Here is an 18,774-nt window from a genome sequence, read left to right on the forward strand (position 1 = left end):
CGCCCCTCATCCGAGAGGCTGGAGCTCCTCCCATCCCACCCGCCCCCACGGAACGCCCTTTAATCTGAGATAATCCTGGCCCTAGGCTGCAACACGGCCTTTTATCCCAGTATCAAAACGAGGGTGGGGATGCACGCAAGTGTGCAGCTGGGGTCACCCAAGCTCACAGTAATGGAGTCTTTAGAGTCCCGGCGGAGTAAGGGGGCTCCAGACCAAAGGGGAGGGGCTACGAACGATTCTAGAGTACCACCACGAGGAAAGCCTCCATCCGCACCTCCACGATCCCCTTCCAGCCCCCCGGCTGCGCGGGGCCAGGAGCAAAGGCCCCCTTTGGCTAGACATTAGTGACACCCAGCGGCCGCACGGGGAGACGCCTCGGACAGGAGTCCGAGATCCGTTGACTCGGGCGGGGGCGGGTAGGGAGGAGCCGGGGTGGATCTGGGTGATTTTAGAGGGGGCGTGTGTGCGCGAATCCCGGCTCAGGAATGTCACAGGCCGGGGACGCGAGGGGGAGAATGGTCCGAGCTAGGGAAACACCAGCTCCCAAGGCAGGGCCACATCGCCCCCACAGCCGACCCCCCAAGGGCGGAGCCACGTCCCTCCTCCACTTAGAACTTTCCTGGGAAGGGCTCTGTACCCCAGGACTGGGAAAGTGCTCTCATCAGACACCCCTCCCCAGCACAGGGTTAGGTCCTCTTCTCCAGGGGCAGAGGGACAGGTCTTCGCGCCGAAGCCCGCCCCTGCAGTGGGCTCCGGCTGACGTCACTGCGGCGTGGCTAAGGGGACAATCCTCTGCTACAGTCTCGCCATCGGCCCCGCCTCCCGAGGCCGCCGCAAACGCGCACCGGGGGGACAGCTGGAGATGAGGGGGGCTCGAGGTTGGAACGCCAGCCCGTATACCCTCACGAGGTGCCCAATGAGGCGGGGTCTTTGCCGGGATTCCCGGGGGCCGGAACACGTGCGCGGGACCCTTTAAGGCAAGCCGGGTCTCCACAGCCGCCACCGCGGTTACTAGGGATGTAACGTCATGCGCGGGCGGGGACGTGCGCGCCAGGGCGGAAGCGGAAGGGGCGGGGCTCCGCAGGCCGAGTCTCCAGCGCTGCCGCCGCCAGAGTCAGACCCGGAGCCGGAGCGGGCTGAGCCGCCGAGGCAAGATGGTGGACTACAGCGTGTGGGACCACATCGAGGTGTCTGACGATGAGGACGAGACGCACCCCAATATCGACACGGCCAGCCTCTTCCGCTGGCGGCACCAGGTAGGGTGCGCGCGCCCGTCCCCTTCCCCCCTCCCCCCCGCCCGGGACTCCGCTCCAGAGTTCTGACCCCTAGTACTGCCAGGGACCCCGCCATTGACACCTGGGATTCCCAGCGCATAGTCTGGGCTTTCAGTACCGCTTGGGGTTCTTCGATTCGACTCCAGACCTCAGAATTGCCAGGGCGCTGAGTCCCTACCAGAGGTCCCCGGCCTCCCCTCCGATTTCTGCGTGGAGCTCCCAGTTGACCCTTAGAGCACCTTCCTCCGAGTCTAAACTGCTAAGAGAAGCTTTGGGGGTGTCCCCCCAATCCTTTCTGGGACCTTCCACTTAACACGCAAAACTCTGCCTCGGAGCTGGACTCTTGATCCTGTTCCGGGAGACATTTCTGATCTTGGATGTACCATCTGCCCCTCCCCAAATCCTAGAGTCTTCGGTGCTTTGAATTTATTCGGAGATCTTCCTCCCTGGTTCCTGACAGGGATTCCCATTCCTTCTCCAAACAGAACAAGGAACCCTGCCCTCCCCTGAGGTTTCTGCTCTTGGCTTGAGAGTCCAACCCATACCCGGACCCCTTCTGTAGAACGTAGCTGGATGCTCCACCAGGGCCTTCGGTCTCATCTAGGATGGAGTTTTGGAACCCGCTTGCCCAAACCGGACCACCAGGTCCCCCTGATGGAGTCTCGAATTCCAGCCACTCTTTAGCGTCACCTACTGTGGACCCTGTTTCTCATTATACCAGGAAACCCTGCCCCACAGGGCTTCCGGCCCCTCCAGAGCCCCTGCTCCTCCTTGGTATTGCAGGCCCAGGCACCACCCACCCCCAACAGTTTCCTGTAGAAGCCTCTGGCAGCCTTGGAATGCCTTCTACCAACTCAAGTCCAGCACCCAAACCCACCCAACCTTCCTCCTGACCCCAGCTTGGTCTGTTGCTCTCAGACACCCACATGTGCCTGCTCTAAGGACCCTCCCAATTTGATTCCAGATTTACTGCCCCTTCTTTTTTTGTCTGTTTGCCCCCAAATCCAGATCCCAGAATCCTGTCTGCTTGTTGTCCCATCTCCCTGCCCAGCAGTGCTCACAGGACAACAGAGCAGCTCTCATAAGACTTAATATTCTAATCTCTTGCTCCCCCAAATCGGAGCTTCTACACCCACATACTTGTGCGTGTTATACTCTCACTTTGAGGGCGTATACCTCTCAGAACCTTCCAGTTAGGAATTCCTCACTCCACCCTCGCATATGGCAACTCCCAGTCATTTATCCAGAACCTCCTAGAAGGGCCCTTCCCCATCCTGTGGTGTCTTTAGTCCCTACATCTGGTCTCCAGTACCATTTCCAACCCTTACCTTAAAGCAGCACTCTTGGGTAACATACCTACCAGGCAAGCCACGGAGAATGTAAGAAGAAAGTTCTAGCACTTCCATTTTTTGCCATGTGTAACATTTTATTATGAAATGCTTAAGACTCAACACAGAGCTCTAAAGACTGTTCTTGGGAGTACCTACTTTTGTCACATAAAGAGGTTAATCTATACAGCTATGTGGAGAGCATTTTGGTCCTGCTGGGTGGGAAACCAGTGCCCCCTCTCCTGCAGAGTTCTCCCGACCCTGCCTTCCTCCCTCCTGGAACAGAACCTTTTCTTGTCCTGCTGAGGACCCTATGGCTGTAGTGGAATCAGGTGGGGGTGGGGCGGGGGGGAGGGGAGAGAAGCATCTCTAGCCCCAGCTTCAGTGACAGGCAAGTTTGGGTTCTAATCCCAGCCCTACCACTTACTGCTTTACTTTTCCTGCCCCTAGAGACCATCCGAAGAATGAAATGAGATTAGGCCTGACAAGAACTTGGCTCCGGGCCTGGGAGGGAGTAAGCATATAGGAGGGGGAGGCAAGATTAGGAAAAAGGTAGCCTGCTGCACTTCTGAGCACAGGCCTGCACAACTGGGTTCCAGTCCTGGCTCCTGAATCACTGACTTACTGCATGACCTCCAGCAAGTTGTTTGATCTCTTTGTGCCTTGGTTTCCCCAGTTGGGAATATTAAGGGTATCCACCCGATAGGGTTGTTATGAGAGGTTACTCTATTGAGTACGTGTGATGTCCTTAAGGATAGCACGTGGCACGTGATAAGCTCTCTGTAAACTTTAGCAGTTACCGTCATTGTTATTGTTTAGGTAATCCGTGCTCCGGGAAAGAAAGATTCCAGAGGTGCCAGAAAGAGACAAGGGAGTGTCCCAGCCCCACCTCCCTTGTCCAGATACAGCTACTGTTAAACTAGTTTCTTGGGACTCCTTTCATCAAACTATGGCGCTGTGATTCTGTGAGCGTCAGGTTCTTTGTAAGGCTGGAAGGTGGTGACACCTGCAGGTCCCAGCTTCCTGCTGTGGCCCCTGTCACACCCAGGCTGCCACAGCCCCTCCCAGAGGTGGAAAGCCCGTGCTGGGCAGGCTGCCGCCCCCACCAGCTCCAGGAGGCCTTTATTTAGCTCCAGTCTCCCTGGCGGCCACTCAGAGGACATCGAGAAGAGCTCAGTGGCCACCCAGCAGAAGCCAGCAGGGTGGTAGGCTCCTGCTGCCACCCGAGGCCAGCTAGAATGCCAACCCCAGAGAGCCCCGCAGCAGGAAGCCCCCAGGGCACCCCAGGCCCCAGAGGGGAAAATGGCAGAGCCCCAGGCCTCTCTCTTACTCTTCCAGGAGGCAAGGGCCCTTTCGGCCTTGACACAGCTGGGGAAAGTGAGACTCTGGACTGTCAGCAGTCCTGTGGGGCTAAGTTAGAGAAGGCTCAAGGCTTCCCCATTCTCACCTACTGCGTGCCTGACTCTGCTCAAACTTGGAGATACAGCCTCAGAGAAGGCCCAGAAGTGAGTGAGTGAACCACTCTGGGGCCAGTGGCCAGGATGGTGACGCTAACAGCGGAATGTGTTCATTACGTAGGACTGCGTGCAGTTTCCTGGGAGTAACTCCTTTGATGCTGCGTTTTTCCCAAAGAGGAACTAACTCCAAGGCTAGAAGTGTTTAAGTGTCTTAGCCAAGGTCACGTCACCAGTACGCGGTGGAGCTGGGTGATGTGACAGTGCGGTAACAACCACTCCCAGGTATTGAGCATGTGCTCTGGGTTGGAAATTGATGGAAACACTCGAAGTATGCTTTCTTGTTTGAGCCCCAGAATGGTCAAGAGAGAGAGAGAGATTGTCCCCTTGGATAGTAATGGCAGTCGCCACCACGGGAATGGTGCTTGCCGAGCATCCAGCATGGCTCTGGACTGTCTACTTTGACTTAAATCTCCTTTGCTTCTCCTGGTGCCGCTCGGTGAGGTCGGTACTGTTGTCTGCCTTTGACAGATGAGGAAACGGAGGTCCCTAGAGGTCAGGGGATTGACCCAAGGACCCCAGCCTATACTCAGTAGCCACGGCTTATGACTCCACATCTGGGGCCCTGAGGCTGTTCTCCAGTGTCTTATCATGCTGTCTGATGATCTTAAAGGGGGCTTTGAGGCACAGTGATGGGGAATGGGGGGCCCTTGGGGAAGGCTCTGTAGAAGCTGAGACCTGGGGCCAAAGGACATGGAGTGAGAGGAAGAGAGTTCCAGGTAGAAGGAGCAGCCTTTGCAGAGTCCAAGAGTCAAGAGCGAGCTGGTGCATTTGGGATCTGCCTGCAACCTAGAATTGGGAAAGGAGAATGGGACCCTGGCCCCCTGGGGCCTTGGTGCCACTTGGGCAGCTTGGAGTAAGGCTTTGGGATCCCATCTGAGCGTAGACGCTCCAGGTTGGGGTGGCAAGAAGGGCTGCAGACAGATGTGCGAATTTCCAAGACTGGCAGTCTAGCTTGGAACAGCTGTGGAAGGTGGTGGCACCTCTCAGGGCTCAGTCAGGGGCTTTGGATTGAGCAGGCACTGCTGAGAGCTGGGGGAGATGATGGAGCAAAGCAAGGGTGGAGGACAGACAGGGCCATGTCATGTTGTAGAGAGTCTTGTGGGGACCGGAGCGAGAGGGGGAACGAGGGCACCATCTGAACTTGGGGTGCAACAGCAGAGGAGGTCTGGGGAGCAACAGCTGGGGTAGGGGGGACAGGAGGCCGGTGGGCACCGAGCTAAGGCTCAGGGTGGGTGTGCTGGCCCGGAGACATAGCTGATGGGGCCTTGGGCAGCCATCCAGGAGTAGTTCTCTGGGTGGACCAAATTGGAGAGACTTCTAGAAGCGAAAGCTGTCAGGACTGGGTAGGAAAGAGGGAGGAAAGGACAGGACCAGTGAACAGGCCTCAGTGGGGGGCATCGGAGGTTGTTGGGCAAGGGAGGGCACCTGAGTGTCACTGAGGGCGGCTCCGGGGAGGACGAGTGGCCTGAGACCCCCATCCAGTATTTCCTTACTTTATTCATCCAACAAGTGTCTCCTGAGCCTTGACTGTGCACTTGTGTGTGAGACACAAGTGAGCAGATCCCCCATCTCTAGGGACCCCACTCCTCAGAGAGGGACAGTGTTGAGAACAGTAAATAATTGTCACCAGGTTGCCACCAGATGCTAGCAGGTAATGAGTGCTGAGGAGGAAGGTGAAACAGGGCACAAGTAAGGGGAGGTTGCCATCTTCATTCAGCAGGGTGGTCAGGGAAGGGCCTCATCTGTAAAGTGATGTTTGAGCCAAGATGGCAAGGATGTGAGGGAGTAAGCTGGTTTGGGTGCCAGTGGGGGGAGTCTGGAGAGAGAACTTTCCAGGCTGGGGCAACAGCTAGTGCAAAGGCCCTGAGTTTAGAAGTGGGTTCAAGAAAAGACAAAGCAGCTACTGTGACTGGAGGGAGGGGGCAGATTGTGCAGGGCCTTGTAGGTCATAGATAGGACTTGGTTTTCTGCTCTGAGTGACATGGATGCCACAGAGCCTTCTGAGCAGGGTTGGGGGTGGACACACACAAAGTAAGGTGTGTGCAGGTATCCTGGTGGGATGGAAGCTGCCCCCCCAGGGGGGCACAGAGGGTGGTGCACACATTCCCTGAGGCCATCCCAGGTGCAGGGGGTGGGAGCCCTGGGTGGGGCAGGGCCGAGGTCAAGGGACCAGCCTTTCCCCGGAGTGCAGGGCTTGTGTCTGCCCGCAGGCCCGGGTGGAGCGCATGGAGCAGTTCCAGAAGGAGAAGGAGGAGCTGGACAGGGGCTGCCGCGAGTGCAGGCGCAAGGTGGCTGAGTGCCAGCGGAAGCTGAAGGAGCTGGAGGTGGCCGAGGGCGAGGGCAGCAAGGTGGAGCTGGAACGGCTGCAGGCCGAGGCTCAGCAGCTGCGCAAGGAGGAGCGGAGCTGGGAGCAGAAGCTGGAGGAGATGCGCAAGAAGGAGAAGAGCATGCCCTGGAACGTGGACACGCTCAGCAAGGACGGTTTCAGCAAGGTGGGAGGGGGCCAGCAGGGTTCCCCCCATGCAGGGGCTGGTGGGGTAGGTGGGGGTAAGGCCTGGACAGCTCAAGGGAGGGACGCCCTGGCATGGAGAGGGTGGAGGGACAGGTGTGGGGCTGGGTGGATGAAGCACCCCACTGGTACCCCCCTCTGATCTGCCCGAAGGCCCTAGTTCGAGGCCACACCTGCCACACCCACGCTCCCGCCACACTGATGCTCATGGCGCCGTCACCACCTCCGCCGTGGAAGGGATGGGCGCTGCGGCCTCGGCCCACCCGGCCGTGCTGGAGGCGCTCTGCGGCCTCGCCCCAGCCCACTCCCCCTCTCGCCCCATCACAGAGCATGGTCAATACCAAACCAGAGCAGGCGGAGGAGGAGTCGGAGGAGGTGAGGGAGCAGAAACACAAAACCTTCGTGGAGAAGTACGAGAAACAGATCAAGCACTTTGGTGAGTTGGGCCGTTGGAGGGGGCCGGCAGGCTAAGGTTAGGAGGTTACACAGGACAGGGGCTGGTCCTCTGCCTCTGGGGCCCCTCAGCACCTTGCCAACACCTTCTCGTAGGCATGCTCCGCCGCTGGGATGACAGCCAGAAGTACCTATCAGACAATGTCCACCTGGTGTGCGAGGAGACAGCCAACTACCTGGTCATCTGGTGCATTGACCTAGAGGTGGAGGAGGTGAGTGGAGTCTACCCCGGGACTAGGGGAAAGCCCTGCCCTGAGGCCACCACTTGGTGACATCCTACCTCTTCTCCCTTGGCAGAAATGTGCACTCATGGAGCAAGTGGCCCACCAGACCATTGTCATGCAGTTCATCCTGGAGCTGGCTAAGAGCCTGAAGGTGGATCCCCGTGCCTGCTTCCGGCAGTTCTTCACTAAGATCAAGGTAGTGTCCCCGAGGAGCCAGGGTCGGGTGGGGTGTGGGCCTCTTCAAGGCACCAGCCTCCATCTACAGGGGGTATATACAAAGGTCCATTCAGACTTGGGGCCGTGGGATCAGAACCTGTTCGATCAGGGGAGGCTGGAGACATGGAGGGGCCAGTAGTCAGCCCCCGGTTTGAAAGACGGGGTGTGTGGACAGTCCCGACGTGGGGTGAGGGACAGAGTCAAGGATGCCTTAGGGTTCCCTCACCTGAGCACCTGGAAGCACAGAGCTGCCCATGATGAGGCCTGGGAGGCTGAGGGCAGGGCAGCCTGCGGGGAGCGATCAGAGCTTGGGTGAAGACATAGGTGAGGTGAGCATTCACAGGTCTGTGACTCAAGGCAGGCACGTGGTCATTAGCACGTCAGCAGTAAAACCAGCCTTCGGGGGCGGGCCCATGGGAGAGACGGACCGAGCCTCTGAAGAGATCTCGGCCCTCCAACCCTGCAGACAGCTGACCGCCAGTACATGGAGGGCTTCAACGATGAACTCGAGGCCTTCAAGGAGCGCGTACGGGGCCGCGCCAAGCTGCGCATCGAGAAGGCCATGAAGGAGTACGAGGAGGAGGAGCGCAAGAAGCGGCTGGGTCCTGGTGGCCTGGACCCTGTTGAAGTCTATGAGTCTCTACCTGAGGTGTGGCTCCCCGGCCCTGGGTGGGCAGCAGGCAGGACCCCCAGGAAATGAGGCCCTGACCCCGGCCCATCTGTACCCGCAGGAACTCCAGAAATGCTTTGACGTGAAGGATGTGCAGATGCTCCAAGATGCCATCAGCAAGATGGACCCTACCGTGAGTAACCACTCCCCAGGCCCACCCACCAGCCCAGCTGAGTGGCGGGGGCAAATGATATGTCCCCTGCCCCCCCTCCAGCCCTGCTCCCCACATCGCTGGTAGAAGTGTCCCTTGTGGGCTTCACGGAGCAATAAGGGAGGTCATGTCAACCGTGTGGCCAGCACATGAGCCAGCCTATGGAGGATCTACCGTGTGATTACATCCAGCAGTGAACTTGGAACTTTGAGCATATCCCCTGCCACTGTCACTGCCCCCGTGGGCCATTTATGAGCATAATGGGCACACCAGGTTGATCCTACCTTTGTCCAAGGAAAGAGTGCTCCTCCCCAGCCTTGGTTACCCAGTTTTCTCTGGATACTAACTTGGAAAATCTGGGAGTGAGGGGGTGCTAAGCACATGGTAAATGTCAGCTGTTGTTTGTATGTGTGCATGTATTTTAAAGTAAGCCTCTACCCAGTGTGGGCCTTGAACTCATGACCCCGAGATCAAAAGTCACATGCTCTACTGATTGAGCCAGCCAGGTGGCCCTAGCTGTTGTGACTAGGAACAGCAAGGGTGCTGGTAGATGGGACTTTGTGTCTTTACAGACCTTGGTTCGCCCCCATTCCTGCTGTTTGGCTCACTGGTCGGCCACACTAGTTTCCTCATCTGTGAAACAAGTCTAGTCACAGGACCTGGCCTTGGATTTCTAGAAGCTTCCATGAGAATGGATATCTAGACCTAGAGTCTTCACACTATGGTTTATAAGCTCACTCCTGTGTTTATCAGTTTTATTGGCATGCAGCTTTTATTCTGGGTGTACACTATTTAAATTTGAGTTCAAGTTAAGTAAAATGTGAAGTTCTGTTCATCACTTGAACTAACCACATTTGAAGTGCTTGGCAGCCACGCATGGCTGGTGGCTACCATGTTAGACACTGCAGATTACAGACAATTCCCATGATTGCAGAGTCCTTTGGACAGCTCTGATCTAGAATGAGTAGTAAGCAAGGTTAAGGACGTGGTTTAAGGACGCGCCACCAGGGGTGGCAGTCCTGGCCTCACTCGCCACCCTTCTCCCCACAGGATGCGAAGTACCACATGCAGCGCTGCATCGACTCCGGCCTCTGGGTCCCCAACTCCAAGTCCAGCGAGGCCAAGGATGGGGAGGAGGCGGGCCCTGGGGACCCCTTGCTGGAAGCTGGCCCCAAGGCAGGCGACAAGAAGGATGTCAGCGCCTGACTCGCCCCAGCTGCTGCCCTCCTGCCTGCAGGCCCCTGTGTGCCCCTTTTCAGAATACAAAAATAGATGCCATCTCCCCAGCTCCTGGCTTCTTCCAGTTTCACTGCTCCCGCCCAGCCTGCGGCTGGGAGAGGGCCTATCCCCACCCCCACTGCCCCCACCTCCATTGCTCATTCAAGTCTGCTTTGAGTCAAGGGGCTTCACTGCCTGCAGGCTGCTACTTCCTTCTCCCTCCCCCCAATCAGCATTATGCCAAAGGCCTGGGGGTCCAGGGAGGGGCGGAGGTCGCTAGGCTGGTCCATGGGGCGGGGTGGGGAGGGTCCCCAGCCCAGAGGCCTGCTCTGGTCACTCTGGGCTCTGTTCTCATTGTTCATCTGCTGTGAGTCTTCTATATGGTAAACAGCAATGATCTTCCAATAAAGGATTTCAGATGCTCAGGGGGGCGTCTCAAGGGCTGTTGACACAGCTCTTCTCTTGGAATGGGAGGGAAACCCAGTGAGTGTTGAGAGGCCTGACCTGTGATGCCTCAGGCTTTATCCTCCAGCTGTCTGGGCAGCTCCCTCTATTCTGATTCCAGGCTCTTGAACATGCTATTCCACTGCCTAGAACATTCATCCCTGGGATTCCTTTACATCAGAGTTCTTCTTGTCCCCAATCCCCTACTCTTTGGCTGGCCCCCCAAGCCCCCTGCCATCACCCATTCAGGAGGATCCCCTATCTCTGGTCACTGCCCTTTGCATCCATGGCCTCCACCCTGGTCCAGATCTTCACACCTCTGGCCTGCAGCCTGCCCCAGCTTCTTGTCTCCCACCCCCGTTCCACATCAGACCTCAACAGGCAGTGGCCAGAGGGTAGCCATAAACATGTGAGTCAAGGCACATCATTCTCCCCCCGACAGCAGAAGCCCAAAGTCCTCTGTAGCTCATAAAGGCCTGCACCGTCTGCCCAGTCTTCTCTCTGCCCTGATCTCACATCCACCTGTCTGCCTTCCCTCCTTGCGGGTTCTGGAGCACTTTAAATTTCTCTTTATCAGTGTGACCTTGGGCAACTGACTGTCTCTGTGCCCCCCCCTCCCCGCACAGTGAGTAATGTTAGTGCCTTTCTCCTGGGGTAGTGCTGAAATGAGATCATGCCACAGACAAGCAGGGCACCTGGCACGTAGATTCTCAAAATGTGGGCCTTGGTGTATACCTGTTCCTCTACCCAAACACCCTTGCCTGCAGCCCTTGGGGGCTCCTTTAAGTAACAAAATATTGGGGGCAAAAGGGCCTAAAGAATAAGATGCACAAGGACATGGGTTTAAGATGAAGCAGTGAAGCCCTCTGCCCAAAATCCCAGGAGACCCCACCCCAGGCAGCTGCTTGTCACTCAGACTAGAGCTCAGTGCCCCCTCTTCCCCCAGGGCCCTCCTTGACCCACCTGAATTGCCCTGCACACCCAGCCAAGGCAGCTTGCCTCACCTGATGTGTGCCAAGCTTTGCCACCCTGCGTAGTCCTCTCCCTTGTGCTGTGAGCACCAGCAGGGCACAGTCTTTGGTCCTGCAGTATTCAACAGTGCCCTCAGGGGATCTTTGCATTCCGTGGTGAGGGCTCCGAACATCTAAAGCAAAGCACCCCCAGATGCTGTTGTGTCCAAACTGATTGCCACCAGGGGGCAGTGGTGAGCTGCAAACCCTGGTGGCATCACCTCAAGCTTTTATGTGATGGGAATGGCAGGCAGGGATCTGATCTGGAGGGCTTGGGGAGGAGGAAGGCATCCTTAGTCCTGGATAAACCTCGCCCATCCAGGATCCATCCAGGATTGGCAACTTCATTATTTACTGTGAAAACTTTCAAAGATAGAATCCATATTACTGGTTTTTCCTTTTGCCTCAGGCTCCAATGTAACAACACTGTTACTGATTCTTAAAATTTCAATATTTTGTTCATGGTTTTTTTTTTCCCACATTAATTGTGCTTTTTAAAAAATATTGCATTAAAGTATTTATCTTGGTTACTGAGCTTTTTTGGCGCCCTCTTTGCTTTCATGCCTCACTTCTCTTACCCTAGTGTCGGTTGTCCTAAGGATTTAAAACATCAGATACTAGCAGGAGTAGCTCTGACTGCTCATCCTCCACTCAAGTGGTTCCCTGCCCCCAGTCATGGGAATCCACGGGAACCCACTGTCCACGGTTTCTCGTGACTCCTTCCAAGGTGTTTTTTTTTTTTTTTTTTTGTAAAATTGAATGTGTTCTTATTGCCTCTCTTCTTTGCCTAAAACTTAGCTCGTTTTACAGTCTGAAATGCATCTTGCTTTTTTTCTGCTGAGCCATTAGGACCTGCAGACCTTCCTTTATCGTTCCATCAGCACTTCCTCATTCTTTCTATCCTGTGTGGAAAGCTCCTTGGGGTGCCTATCTCAGCATTGGTTTCATTGGGGGGGGGGGTTCCAGTTTCTGTTTCTTCAAGCCAGAAAAAGCCCTGTGCACCGCTTCCCATGAGTGCAGGCATCCTACCTGTAGGAAAAATTCCCAGAGACAGGATTGCTGGGTCTTAAGTTTGAGAAACAGAATTCAAATCAAAAGGGTTTAACTGAGCAAATTGTAATGAAAGGATTGATGTCATCAATTGAGTGGGGTTGGAGAACCAACGAATGTGTGTTGAGTGTATCCATCTTCTACAGCTGTTATAACAAATAACCACAAACTTAGTGCCTTCCACACCAATTTATCGTCTTACACTTCTGCAGCTCAGCAGCCTGACCCGAGTCTCACTGGGTTAAAATCGGGACATTGGGAGAGCTGCAATCTGGAAGCTCTGGGTGGGATCCATTTCTTTGCCATGACCAGCTTCTATAGCCTGCTCACATTCCTTGGCTCATGGCTGTTCTATCTTCAAAAATGGCAAAGATAAGTCGCTCTCATATCACATCGCTCTGATTTCTTTTTCTGCCCCCCCTTCTACTTTTTTTTTTAATTAAGATTTTTAGTTTTGTTTTTAAGAGAGAGTGGGAAAAGGGCCAGAAGGAGAGGGAGAGAGAATCTGAAGCAGACTCCACGTTCAGTGCGAGCCTAATATAGGACTCAATCTCACAACCATGAGATCATGACCTGAGCCAAAACCAAGAGTTGGTGCTGGCTCAACCGACTGAGCCACCCAGGCGTCCCCCCACCCAACTTCCACTTTTTTTTTTTTTTAAGATTTTATTTATTTATTCATGATAGTCACAGAGAGAGAGAGAGGCAGAGACACAGGCAGAGGGAGAAGCAGGCTCCATGCACCGGGAGCCCGACGTGGGATTCGATCCCGGGTCTCCAGGATCGCGCCCTGGGCCAAAGGCAGGCGCCAAACCGCTGCGCCACCCAGGGATCCCTCAACTTCCACTTTTAAGGATCCCTAATGAATCCTATATTCACAGATTCCAGGGATTAGTTCATACATGGCCATGTGTGTGTGTGGGGGGGATGTCTGTTACTCTGCCTACCACAGGGAGGAGCCACATCCAGGGCTCAGGTGCATGGGCAGGACACAGAATTAGCAGAACTCATGAGGGAGACACTCCTTGCAGAATATGTGGTCACAGATACAGCCACTACCCAAAATGTAGCCAGCAGGGAGGGAGTAGTGGAATAGATAACCCCTCCTGGGTCTCCCACTTCTGGTCTCTGGCCAGGCTTCCCCATCAAAAGTACCCACCTGAAGCCAGGGATGTGGAAGCTGGGTAAAGCACTTTTTCTTGTGGCCACAGGAGGAAGCTTCAATACACACAGCTCCTCGGGCTGCCTTGGTGGCTCAGCGGTTGAGCATCTGCCTTCAGCTTAGGTTGTGATCCTGGACTCCCAGTATCAAGTCCCACATTGGGCTCCCTGCATGGAGCCTGCTTCTCCCTCTGCCTATGTCTCTGCCTCTCTCTGTGTCTCTCATGAATAAATAGATAAAATCTTTTTTAAAAATACAAAGCTGCTCATAGGCAACAAATATACTGGATGCTGGGGACAGAATCTAGAAGTTACTCCAGCCCCCTGAAGCCCCTTACCTGCCCAACTTTTAACTTCTTTACCACTGACCATCTCCCAATATATCATAAAACCTGCTTATTCGTATTTATCTGGTTTATGTCCACTCCCTGGAGGCAGGGATCCTGGTGTTTTGTTCATGGCTAAATCCTCATGTCCTAGAGCACAGCCACAGTAGGTGCTCTATAAGTGTGTGTTTTTAAATTGTGGTAAAATGTACGTGCCATAAAATTACCATTTTAACTGTTTTGGGGCGTGTGATTCAGTGGCTTTAAGTATAAGAAACTATTCCCGTTAAAACACTTAACCCCCCCATTCATAAAATATCTGTAATTTCATGACTGGCTTATTTCGATTAGCATAATGTTTTCAAGGTTCATCCATGCGGTGGCATGTATCAGTTTCATTTATTTTAGAATTGAAAAGTATTCCTTTGTAGGATATACCATATTTTGTTTACCATTCATCCATCAGTGGATACTTGAATTGCTTCCACTTCTTCATCACTGTGAATAATACTGCTGTGAACATGGGTGTGCAAATCTCTCTGAGTCCTGCTTTCTTTTGCATGTACACTTAGATGTGGAGTTGCTGGATTGTATGGTAATCTGCATTTAACTTTCGGAACCACTGAAGCATAAACATATTTTGAATTCAGTAATCCAATGTCAGGGGCCCAGAAGGAGAGTAAGAACTTGTCCTCAAAATCCTTTTGTGTCTTTTCAACTTGGAACCATGTGAATGAATCACTACTTAAAAGAAGTAACTCTATAAAAAGGAAGAATGACAGTATAGGAATGTTTCTTGGCACCACTTGGAAACCACATAATTGTCCATCCATGGGAGAAGAGACAGATAAATTGTAGCCTATTAATGTGCAAATGTTGCATGGATAGAGCAGTGAAGCCAAGAGAAATAGAGTGCCCCCCACAACGTGGGTGAAATTTATGAACAGAAATATAGATGGCATATCTCCATTTATTTTTTTTTTAAGATTTTATTTATCTAATCATGAGAGACACACACAGAGAGGCAGAGACACAGGCAGAGGGAGAAGCAAGCTCCATGCAGGAAGCCCGACGTGGGACTCTATCTTGGGACTCCAGGATCATGGCCGGGCTGAAGGTGGCGCTAAACCGCTGAGCCACCCGGGCTGCCCCATATCTCCATTTAAAAAAATAAAAAGAGGTGACTCAGTCAGTTAAGCATATGACTTTTTTTTTTTTTTTTTTTTTAACCTTGGGGATAAAGGTCTTTATTCAACAAAGTTATCTCACTTGGTAAGTGTATGATTCTTGATTTTGGCTCAGGTCATGATCTCAGAGTCATGAGGTGGAGCCCCACTGCATCAAGCCTGGCAGCAGGCTGAATGCTGGGCGTGGAGTCTGCTTGAAATTCTTTCTCTCCTTCTCACTCTGCCCCTCCCTGCCTCTCAAAAAAAGAAAAAAAAAAAAAGAAAAAAGACAAATTCACCCCTATTTTCTTGTAATGACCTACATTTTTTACCTTCATGCTTACGGAGAATTTCTAATAGCATGAGAAAATGCTAATGAAAGCATTAACTACATAAAAAACAGAACTGTGTGGTCAGTATAATATCAAAATTACAAAAATTAAATTATATATACTAATATATATGTATATGGAATATATATGCAAGCAAGTTACAGAGTCCAGCATATGGATAGAATTTTCATAAAGGTCAAGGACAGGCTTTCTCCCTAGGTCTTGGCCTTGGCTGTTCCCTGCCTGGTATATGTTTCCCTGGATATCACTATGGCTCCACCCCAGCTCCCTCAGGTCAGAAAAGGGGTTGCAGACCCCCATTCCCACCCAATTTCAAATTTTAACTCCCTGCTTTGCTTTGTCCGTATCATGTCACCATCAGCCACACTGCATATTTTACCTATTTATCCTTCTTCTCTGCTATCTTCTCACCTAGAATATCCATGCCACAGGGGCAGAGAATTTTTTAAAAGAATTTTAAATTTTGTTTGTTTGTTTGTTTGTTTATACATGAGAGACATAGAGAGAGGCAGAGACATAGGTAGAGGGAGAAGCAGGCTCCCTGCAGGGAGCCTGATGCGGGGACTTGATCCTAGAACCCCGGGATCACAACCTGAGCCAAAGGCCGATGCTCAACCACTGAGTCACCCAGGTGCCCAGACTTTAATTTTGTTTAAAAGATATATTTATTAGAGAGAGAGAAAGAATGAGTGAGAGGGGCAAAGGCAGAGGGAGAGAGAATCTCAAGCTGACTCCCACTGGGGGAGGAGCCAGACCTGGGGCTCGATCCCATGACCCTGAGATCAGGACCTGAGGTGAAACCAAGAGTCAGATGCTTAACGGACTGTGCCACCAGGCATCCCAAGGGCAGGAAATTTTATTTGTTCTCCTCTCTGCGATGTTCCTTGAGATCTAGAGCAGGGCCAAATCCACCACAGATGCTTGAGAGATATGTGTTGTGTAAATGGAAAGCAGCCTTCTTCACTGCTTAGGCGGCAGGAGTGGATGGCACCTCTGGACAGCAGCTGCTCCTTCCCAGGTTAAGAGCAGGGAGTGAAAGCATAGATTCTCCACTGTATTTATGCTGTTTTATTTTCCTGAGTGGATTTGTTTTCTTTTTTTAATCATGTTAAAATTAACATAGTGTAGGGACACCTGGGTAGCTCAGCAGTTGAGCATCTACCTTTGGCTCAGGGCGTGATCCTGGGATTGAGTCCCGCATTGGGTTCCCTGTGGAGAGCCTCTGCCTGTGTCTCTGCCTCTCTCTCTCTGTCTCTCATGAATAAATTAATAAATCTTTTTAAAATAAATAAAAATAAAATAAACACAGTGTAAAACTTCCATTTTAACCACTTTTAAGTGCATAGTTCAAGGGCACTAGGGACATTCACATTGTTGTGCAACCATCCCCACCATCCATCTCCAGAATTCCTTTTTCTTCCCAAATTGAAACTCTGCCCCATTAAATTCTAATTCCCCGTCCCCTTTCCCCCAGCCTCTGGCCCCCATCATCTACTTTTCTTCTCCATAAATCTGACTCCTCTAGGGACCTCATATAAATTGGAATAATCTACTTTCATATATGGTTTCTTGCACTTAACATAATGTTTTAAGGTTGATTGTGGCATGTGTCAGAGCTTCATTCCTTGTTATGATTGAATATTCCATTTTATGGCTATACTACATTTTGTTATCCATTCACCTATTGATGGACACCTGGGTTGTTCCCACCTTTTGCCTAGCTGATTTTTTAATGTATTTCCAACCCCTTTTCGAGTGCCTGAAATATGTCCTAGTCAAACGATTCTGCAAAAGAGAACTAGATGCAGTGGAAAGGAAAGATCACCAAAAAATATCATTAAATGAAAAAATAGGGACTCTTGGGTGGCTCAGTGGTTGAGCATCTGCCTTTGGCTCCCATCGTGATCCTGGGGTCCTGGGATCGAATTCTGCATCAGGCTCCCTGCAGGGAGCCTGCTTCTCCCTCTGCCTATTCTTTGCCTCTCTCTCTCTCTCTCTCATGAATAAATAAATAAATAAAATCTTTAAAAAAAATAAAAAGAGGGATCCTTGAGTGGCTCAGCAGTTGAGTGTCTCCCTTTGACTCAGGGCATGATCCCAGAATCCTGGGATCGAGTCTCGCATCGGGTTCCCTGCATGGAGCCTGCTTCTCTCTGCCTGTGTCTCTGCCTCTGTGTGTGTGTTTCTCATGAATAAATGAATAAAATCTTAAAAAAAATAAAAATTAAAAATAAAAAGAAATAAAAAAGATAATAGCACTCACTCTGCACCTGGTTCCAAGTTCTTACATGTATTAGCTCATTTGAGGTTCCTGACACATCTTGAGCTTGGGACTCCAATTAGCCACATTCTCCAGAGGAAGAAACTGAGCATGGGGAAGTTAAGCATTTGCCCAGTATCACACAGTGGCAGAGCTAGGATTTGAACCCAGACCTTCTGGTTCCCGCCTTCGTGTAACTCCTCTATTTCCTCCTGAGACCAGCATAGAGTATCCAGTTTGAGGCTGCTCTTAGGAATTTCCTGGAAGCATGTATTTACATGTGCTCAACAGTGTATTGCCCTTTCTTGGAAAGATTCCCAGAAAACTGACCAAACTCATGGCTGTTTGGAGGAAGGGGCTGACTGTTCCATGAACTTTCCAATTTAAAAGAGCACAAAGGGATTTTGTTTTTAATTTACCCACCCTTGGCTTTTGCCTGGTCTGGTGGGAGCTCTAGGAGGCCCCTCCCTGCAGGGTTAGGGGAACCCCCCAATTTCAGCTTCCTCCTGAAAACCAACTAGGGACTGATGGCCAATTGTCCCAGTTTGCTCAGGACTGTCCCAATTGTAACCCTGAAAGTCCCCTCTGGGAATCTCCCTCAATCTTGGGCAAACCCCGACGACCACGCACGACGACCACGCACAATGCTCAATGCTCGACAAGACGCTGGACAGTCGGTGGGGTGAGCTGGAGCCTCCCTGCTGGTACCATCTGGTCTGTGATGGAGGAGTTTGCAAAGGAGGACTTGTGCCCTGGAGGCAGGACATTAGCCTCACCAGCAGCCTCTCTGGTCTCTTTTTTCTTTAGCTGTCAGGTGGGGGTGTTGGTCTCACTTTAAAAGAACCTGAAAGGGGTGCCTGGGTGACTCCATTGGTTCAGAGTCTGCCTTGGGCTCAGGTCGTGATCTCAGGGTCCTGGAACTGAGCCCCATGTTGGGCTCTCTGCTCAGCAAGGAGTCTGCTTCTCCCTCTCCTTCTGCCTCTGCCCGCCCCCTTCACTCATTCACTCTCTCTTTCTCTCAAATAAGTTAATAAATAAATAAAACTTAAAAAAAAGAAGAAAAAAAAAAAAGAAGAACCTGAGAGAACCTCAGTGAATTCTAAGCACCCAATCCTGGGCCTGGCATCTAGTCTGGGACACTCTGAGTTATTATTATATTCTCATTACAGAGGTTATTACCATCATTAATATTATTAGTCATGATAGTCACTTGCCATTTCCCGTCCCCGCACCCCCTGCCCCTGGGATTCTGGACACCCAGTCCCAGGCTCACCCCATGCTCTGTGGTCCAGCCTCCATATCCATTGGAGGCTGCCCCATCTCACCCAGCTGGCTGTTGAAGAATCTGGCACCTTTGGTTTCCTGCAGCTATGCCTCTGGGGGCGGAGAGGAAGCCAAGGCCGGAAGGCCGTGGTCAACCCTTCTGCAGCAAGGACAGCAGCTA

The 18,774-nt window shown here is 52.2% G+C and overlaps 1 protein-coding gene across 1 annotated transcript; it reads left to right on the forward strand.

The window, feature by feature from the left end:
- Window positions 1–1,050: 1,050 nt before the first annotated feature.
- CDC37 (cell division cycle 37, HSP90 cochaperone) lies at window positions 1,051–11,548 on the forward strand. Its single transcript, XM_038567321.1, has 8 exons — window positions 1,051–1,256; window positions 6,330–6,611; window positions 6,956–7,064; window positions 7,178–7,293; window positions 7,379–7,501; window positions 7,988–8,170; window positions 8,253–8,324; window positions 9,393–11,548. The coding sequence occupies exons 1-8, from the start codon at window positions 1,155–1,157 to the stop codon at window positions 9,546–9,548; spliced, it is 1,143 nt and encodes a 380-aa protein (XP_038423249.1). The 5' UTR covers window positions 1,051–1,154; the 3' UTR covers window positions 9,549–11,548.
- The last annotated feature ends 7,226 nt before the right edge of the window (window positions 11,549–18,774 follow it).

Source organism: Canis lupus, chromosome 20, assembly GCF_011100685.1.
Source record: "Canis lupus familiaris isolate Mischka breed German Shepherd chromosome 20, alternate assembly UU_Cfam_GSD_1.0, whole genome shotgun sequence".
Taxonomy (NCBI): Eukaryota; Metazoa; Chordata; class Mammalia; order Carnivora; family Canidae; genus Canis; species Canis lupus.

Bases quoted from the DNA above. Each gene is read 5' to 3' on its own strand.
- CDC37 (XM_038567321.1), top strand. From the start codon at position 1,155: ATGGTGGACTACAGCGTGTGGGACCACATCGAGGTGTCTGACGATGAG. The intron at 1,257-6,329 runs GTAGGGTGCGCG...GTCTGCCCGCAG, and splicing joins TCTTCCGCTGGCGGCACCAG to GCCCGGGTGGAGCGCATGGA. The intron at 7,294-7,378 runs GTGAGTGGAGTC...CTCCCTTGGCAG, and splicing joins TTGACCTAGAGGTGGAGGAG to AAATGTGCACTCATGGAGCA.